The sequence below is a fragment of the Etheostoma spectabile genome, unplaced genomic scaffold (assembly GCF_008692095.1).
Source record: "Etheostoma spectabile isolate EspeVRDwgs_2016 unplaced genomic scaffold, UIUC_Espe_1.0 scaffold272, whole genome shotgun sequence".
NCBI lineage: Eukaryota > Metazoa > Chordata > Actinopteri > Perciformes > Percidae > Etheostoma > Etheostoma spectabile.
Genome location: NW_022605576.1, coordinates 1,056,586 through 1,064,089, shown reverse-complemented (window position 1 = coordinate 1,064,089; position 7,504 = coordinate 1,056,586). Strand labels below are relative to the sequence as shown.

The 7,504-nt window shown below is 40.5% G+C and overlaps 1 protein-coding gene across 2 annotated transcripts; it reads right to left on the bottom strand.

The window, feature by feature from the left end:
* Positions 1-316: 316 nt before the first annotated feature.
* On the bottom strand, positions 317-7,366 carry dtx3la (deltex E3 ubiquitin ligase 3L a). Of its 2 annotated transcripts, none has more exons than XM_032510829.1 (5): positions 7,220-7,366; positions 4,836-4,940; positions 4,576-4,727; positions 2,962-3,170; positions 317-794 (listed from the first exon to the last, which is right to left on the bottom strand). In XM_032510829.1, the coding sequence occupies exons 2-5, from the start codon at positions 4,915-4,917 to the stop codon at positions 725-727; spliced, it is 513 nt and encodes a 170-aa protein (XP_032366720.1). In that variant the 5' UTR covers positions 4,918-4,940; positions 7,220-7,366; the 3' UTR covers positions 317-724. The 2 variants fall into 2 exon arrangements, with proteins under 2 accessions (XP_032366720.1, XP_032366719.1); XM_032510828.1 differs by having other exon boundaries at positions 4,836-4,918; positions 7,220-7,346.
* Positions 7,367-7,504: the final 138 nt, after the last annotated feature.

Here is a 7,504-nt window from a genome sequence, read left to right as displayed (position 1 = left end):
GAAGGACCCTAGGGTGAAATGACTTTGAACAATCACTTTAACCCTTCACACATTTGCTAGTCTCGGCCAGGGGGCCACCACTGTAACACCAATAACATCCAGTTGTTGGTGTCATTTAGTCCTGAACACGTTGACCATTTGGATTCCCTGCGCTGACTGCCATCTCGATGGCACCTAAACACTAATAACGCTCACTTATTGCTTTCAGATTTTGATCTATTACACAAAACATTGGAAAAAGACAAGATTGTGATGAAATAAAGAAACATACCAACTTTAGTATTACTTAAATAATCATTTAATTGAGCGTTATCCATGACCTTAAGCTTGGCATCTGTCATAATGTACAGGTATGATGAAATCGAATACAACAAACGAATTATAAAAACGCATGTGTCCGTATCATGGAGTTTAGATTGAAAATGAATCTAATATTCACCTCACTTATACAGGGACTACTACTCACTACATGCAATGATACAATAATAATACAATGATGTGACTTCATATTCAGAATTCAAAAAATCCTTTTTTGTAATATAGTAAAATGTTTGCTTTGAACAAGTAACAATAATGTTATAATAAATAAATTTCGAGAATAAGAACTGCAATAATGTCTTAATACACAGGTTACACTCAAGATTACAACAACCATGGATAGCACGTTCTCTGGCCGTTCAAAGTCTCTGCCTTCATCGGTCCATGCGGCGCTGTGTGTTGGGTGTTATTCAATGCCTTTATCCCTCAGGAGCCTTCTCACAGTCTTCAGGTAGTCCGGATCTGGGTAGCCATCGCTGAAAAACCCAAATTACACAGAGACAATCCCCTTAATATTTACGGCACTGGTTCTCTTGTTCTCTCTTTTTTCTGAAGTATTCATGTCACCCATCCCACACATTTCTGCCAAAGTTATGGGGAAATTAGCAGCAAAACAAACCAAACTCAATCTTATTATTATATTATTATTATAAGATATTTAAGCTTTGCCCATTTTGCCAGAGATTGAATTGCACAAACATCTCCGACAATGTTGACTGTGAACCCAAGAGCAACTTCTTTGGATTTTGGTTTCGACAGATATGTTGAGGACCATCACCTGTTTTTATTTTCTTTCTTGTCAAAGATCTTTCCATATTGTACCTTAAATATGTCATTGTGTTGTATGAATACATCTTATTCTTCTCTAGCAAAGCTTCTTTAATGCATTTGGACAGTCACGCACATGGATGCTCTAGTGCACATGTCTGGAACTCAGACAGCAAGTACTAATAATTTGATATACAAAAGATGTTGCACACCCACTCTCTTCATATCATCCGTCTACAACCTTTCTAGATGGGATTACAATTAAGGATTTTCATACTGTATGGCCATATATTCACTATGGGCTATCACATATAGTCTCAGTTGCCCTTTATTATACATCCACTGTCACACCTGTACAAATAACTGAGGGTAATAGTAGGGTAATCTGTAATGATGTGTTTCCAGTAGGGCTGCTGAGTTATTAGAGCATTTTATTTAATGCTTTGTGAGTAATTGATCTAAATTAATTGCTGTTACTGGCTAATTTAACTTTTGAACACTGAAACACTGCAGCACTACAGTGAACTGATGATATTTCAAAACTTCAAAAGGGTTTTTAAAGGTGCACTGAGTGATTTTTTGTCACATACAGCAAACATCTCACTATCTGCTAGCTGCCTGTCCCCAGAACACACTGTAAAAAACATCTCACTATCTGCTAGCTGCCTGTCCCCAGAACACACTGTAAAAAAACATCTCCTCACTATCTGCTAGCTGCCTCTCCCCAGAACACACTGTAAAAACATCTCTCACTATCTGCTGTCCCCGAACACACTGTAAAAAAAACATCTCCTCACTATCTGCAGCTGTCTGTCAGAACACACATAAAAAAACATCTCCTCACTATTTGCTAGCTGCCTGTCCCCAGAACACACTGTAAAAACATTTCTCACTATCTCTAGCTGCCTGTCTCAGAACACACTGTAAAAACATCTCCTCACTATCTGCTAGCTGTCTATCCCCAGAACACACTTAAAAACATCTCCTCACTATCTGCTAGCTGCCTGTCCCCAGAACACACTGTAAAAAAACATCTCCTCTCTATCTGCCTGTCCCCTGAACACATGTAAAAAACATCTCCTCACTATCTGCTAGCTGCCTGTCCCCAGAACACACTGTAAAAAAACATCTCCTTCTATCTGCCTGTCCCCTGAACACACTGTAAAAACATCTCCACTATCTGCTAGTGCCTGTCCCCAGAACACACTGTAAAAAACATCTCCTCACTATCTACAAGCTGCCTGTCCCCAGAACACACTGTAAAAAACATCTCCTCACTATCTGCCAGCTGCTGTCCCCAGAACACACTGTAAAACATCTCTCACTATCTGCCTGTCCCCCGAACCCACTGTAAAAAACATCTCCTCACTATCTGCTAGCTGCCTGTCCAGAACACACTGTAAAAAAACATCTCCTCTCTATCTGCCTGTCCCTGAACACACTGTAAAAAAACATCTCTCACTATCTGCTAGCGCTGTCCCAGAACACACTGTAAAAAAATCTCTCTCTATCTGCCTGTCCCCTGAACACACTGTAAAAAACATCTCCTCACTATCTGCTAGCTGCCTGTCCCAGAACACACTGTAAAAAACCCTCTCACTATCTGCTAGCTGCTGTCCCCTGAACACACTGTACAAGCATATCCTCCACTATCTGCCTGTCCCCTGAACACACTGTAAAAAAACATCTCCTCAATATGTTATTTGCTCCATTGTTTGCAGACTATATAATTTAGAAAGTGACACCGGTTCATGCTCCCCTTCAGCCCTCCAACCTTTTATCAAGTTGTAGATTTTATATAAAATTGTATTTACAAAACACTGGGCAGTTCCCGTTGGCCAACAGGGGAATACGGTGGTTGTAATATCTACTCACGCTCTGTTCCCTCCATCTGCATGTGTTTTCAACGGGACGGAAGCTGTAGCCGTGTCCTTTCCGTCTTTGTTGGTGGCGACAGTGAACAGGAGCTGCTGGTTGAAGGCCTTCTCCAGCAGCTTGAGGACCCTCTTGCCCTCCCGGTTGTCTGGCAGGTAAGCACAGAGCCGCAGCCCTGCGTAAGGGTGTCCCGGGCGGGGGTGTTTCTCCTGCAGAAAGAGATGCTTTACGTTTCGGTGGCATAGTGAAAACGGGCCATCACAGGAGTCTATTCATGTACAATTCATTTACTTTGTCTAATGCTAGTTTAAATGTTTTATCTTGACCCCAATATTATTTATGGTTTCACAGATATTTCAATCAAATCATATGGTCTGTAATGCTATTTTTGATGGTTAAAAATGTGGTTCTTTTTCTTGCTTTGCATTTATTTCCTTTTCCTTCAGTAGATTTAATTGATAAGAAGATAGGAGAGGCCTATTAAAGCTTTTACTTCAGATCAGTTCTGTCAAAAAAACCCTTCCAGAATCTCTTCCTGCAGCGTGAACTCCTCCCCCAGCTCCGCTAACCAGACCAACCAGATCATCAGCTTCTTTATAGAAGCAACGAGTGCTGCCCATAGAAACTCGCCGCTGGTTTGTTGTCTTTCATTCAAATCAAAGGCTACTCTACGCTTCTCCTCCCGCTGAAGGGATTTTCACCTTTTTTCAAGGCAGGCTTGTTTGTGATTTGGCTTAGTTCTGTTCTTACAGTACACTGTGTTGTCCACCTTACCAGATTAGTGGTAGTAGTAGTAGTAGTAGTAGTAGTAGTAGTAGTAGTAGTACTACTATCAAACAACACAACAACACTTTTTAAACACATGGTTTAAAAATATCCCCTTGTGTTGTCTTCCCATCAAAATTTAAAATCAACACTTTTGTTGAGGCTTTTAATCAATGTTTTGAACTTTTTCTTACATTCAAATTAAAGGAATGGATGTTGATGATAATCACAGACTGGAATATGTCAACTTTTACTCAATACTATTTCAAAACACCTCCATTTTTTTTGAAATGCTACAAAATTGAATAAGACGCCCCAAAATGAATGAAAGTAGAGATGTGAACTTGGCAAAGAGCGTTGTGTGGAATCAATCATGTTATTTGGGGAATTAAAAAGGACATTGATATAGGACAACGGGTCAATTTGACCCGAGGACAACATGAGGGTTAAGAAATATTACCTTCACCAAAGAAATTTCAATATCTAACACCAATTTATAGAGAGTTTGTTATAGGGATTTTTATTATATCTTATCTCTTAAAATAGATCTATTTAGAGTAATGTCTTTTCTTTTTTGACTAATTGCGTTAATTGTAAATTTAAATATGATTTGTATTTTCCAATGTTGTGTATGTGATGTGATGTCTGTGTGTAATGTGATCATATTGTCACACGATAGATTGTAGGACCCCAGGAAGAATAGCTTTTAGCTCAAGCTGAACCTAATGGGGGGGCCAAATGAAACAAAAAATAATAATCCCAACCTCAACTGGGCTGTGATTGGTGGGATCAGTGGATCCACTACAACTCATCTCCATTTAAAAAAAATGTGAATGTGGCAAAGCTTACTGTCTGTATTCCATCTGGGAATATGTAGTTGATCTGCACGGTGTTGTCGTCAGGGAATCCCGGCAGGTCTCTGTGGAGGATCACCCAGGTCATCTGGCCCTGTGGCTGGCAGCCAGTCCCTAGGCTGGGGGTCCCGTTCAGCCCCCCCTTAGCTGCACAGACAGCAGGCCAGTTTTAGTCACATTATCCAGAAGTGACGAGGAGACAATAATGGAAAGTTTGACTGACACAGAGAATTGGTGTGGATGTGTGTGAAGGACCTTGTTGTGCCAGTGATGGAGGACCCTGTCCGTTCAGGTAGCGGTTGCAGTAGACTTTGTCGCTGCTCTGACCAGAGCCCATATTGGGAGAAAGAAATTTGGGATCTGTGAAAATATCCACACACAAAACATCAGAATGAGCACATTATCTTAATTGGACTGCCTTACTTTAATGGGGTCAGTTTACCAGTCATGGTTAGTAGTGCTTGGCCTGTGAAAACATAAGGATGATGTCGTCTCTGGATCCAAGGAGGGTCTAATGAAAAATGTTCTTGGTTGTCTTATGGGAAACGTAGGATCCAAGGATGTCCTTTCTTACATCTGTCTCTTGCATGCCCCGACTTTAAGGAAGAGCAATGGCAATGGTGCGTTTCATTTGTATTTGGAAGTCATAATTTCCGAGTTGTAAGTCAGAAACACGCCCCCTAAAGGTGGATTTCGGACTTGGGACGTCGCATTTCTCAGAGGTAGTGCAAAACATTGTTTTTAAAAGTTTCTTTTTCAAAAATTAAAATGTCTGAAAGTATATGACTATATATGAATTCACCATGTCAATAGCAAAAAAATTGGCCTATTTATGAAAACAATATATAGTTGTATATCAAAGATAGGCTTACTATAGGTAGGCTATCCACTATGATAGACACAGTTAATCTTAAAGATTTATTGTGCCTTCCACATGTATATTTAATGTTAAAATCCATTCGGCCCAGTAAATATGCAACTCAGTTGTATCCAACTAATGCAGTAGGGGGTCCCTTCTTGGTCTCTCTTTTAGCTAAGGGGCCCTTACCCTAAAAAACATTGAAGACCCATGATTTCCATGAATGCTGGAGGTATTGATGTTGAGGTGTCGGTGAGTCACACCCTGAGATGACGCTAAGCTCATTACGCTCACAGGGCAGAGTCTTGATAGGAGTCTCATGAATGAGGGTGTGAATGGTTTTGGAAGCTGCTGGAGAAACAAGTATGCATGGTATGCTAAGTAGTTTTTTAACTTGTGTCATTTTGTATTCTATGATTTAATTACTTTTGATTTCAGCATTCCACTCATTCTTCTTTCTTGCATCAAACCTGTTTCAAACTAAGACCAGGTTGTTCCCTTACAATCAAACACAGGGATTCCCAACCAGGCGTTGAAATGAAACGTAAAAAACTAAAAATTGAAATAGTTAACGGCAACAGTTAAAATGAGCTAAAAATAATGGTTTTAAGTACTGTTCATGGCTATGTGGTTGGAACATTCAAATTCACTCCAAGAAGTAGTAGCCTAGAAGGTTAGTAGTAACAAACATTAGGCATTGATGAAGAGGTAGTCTACAGGAGTTCATCTGACAGGTCTGTGGGGGTACCTCAGACCCCCCAGGGTTGGGTACCAGTGATCTGAGGGACCACAGTGTCACCCAATCACAGCAGCACACAGAATAAAGCCAGATGTATGTCCCTTCTCCGCTGTATACTTTCTCACCTCGGAACTTTGAAGAACATAATTGACTACAATCCAAATAAATGAAGTAAACAGACGTAGAGTATGTGGACAAGGGGTCCATTTGTGTTAGATCAAACAGGGTATCATGGTAACTAATTAAATATAAAACTTCCTTTATTTTGTTACTTGCATGTTCCACCCCTTGTAATTTAAGTAACTACACATCATCAAGACATGTTAGTCTGATTTAAAGAATTCCGACATACCCTCAGCCTGATGAAATACATAAAGGGGATTTTTTCACTCTGATGATTTCGACTTTTTACAGTTATAGTAGAGCAGAAATCAAGTTTGTCACACCGCTAACACATGAAGCTCCCTGTATGTGGTTGGCAGCCAAGAATGGAAAAGATGGCTGACAACAGCAATACAATGTGATGTAGTCAGTGTTGGTGTGGGCCTGGGTTTTCCTGGATTCCAATAATCTTCCAAGAAGTAGAGGGAATCACTGGGGCATCGCGCTAACACAAAAAATCTCAACCATGCATTTTAGATGTGGGAGATGAGAGTATGTCCAGTTGTTCCTCATTCCTGTTTGCTCAGAGCAGGAGGCAGGAGGTTTCTACCCGGAAGTTATTGTAAACAAGCATTGTGATTGGGTGCAAGTCTTGAGTCCTAAATATGCAATGGTTATCAAAGCAAGGTATCATGAAATCATCTCTTTTTCCACCATTTAGCTGCCAAACACTCTGCATGTCCCATTATAAAGAATTGATTTTGAATGAAAAGCTTGAGTTTTTGCAGCAGGTTTGTTGTCAATGCTGGGACTTCACAACATACACAGGTTTGGCTGACACCACATGCAGGTCAAAGAACTTATCTCACTATTAAATGATTGTAAATATTCCTCAATACAGTAAAGCGGATCAGTGGGCTGTTGTTACGTCATCAGTACCTGTTGAAATGCGCTTCTTTTCCACACCTCAGGGAAGTTTTCTTCTTGTCTTCTGCCTCTCTTCTGTACAGTCCCGGAGTTCAGATGTCTCTTCAGCTCATGATGACACGACACAGAGACAGAGAGACAGAGATGGAAGAGGGAGAGAGAGAGAGAGAGATGGGCGGGTCGAGTTGCAGAGGTGTGGTGAACTGCTGAGTGATTTGTTCAACTGGTGGAGCAGCTTTGACAAATACTTTGTGTGTGTGTGTGTGTGTGTGTGTGTGTGTGTGTGTGTGTGTGTGT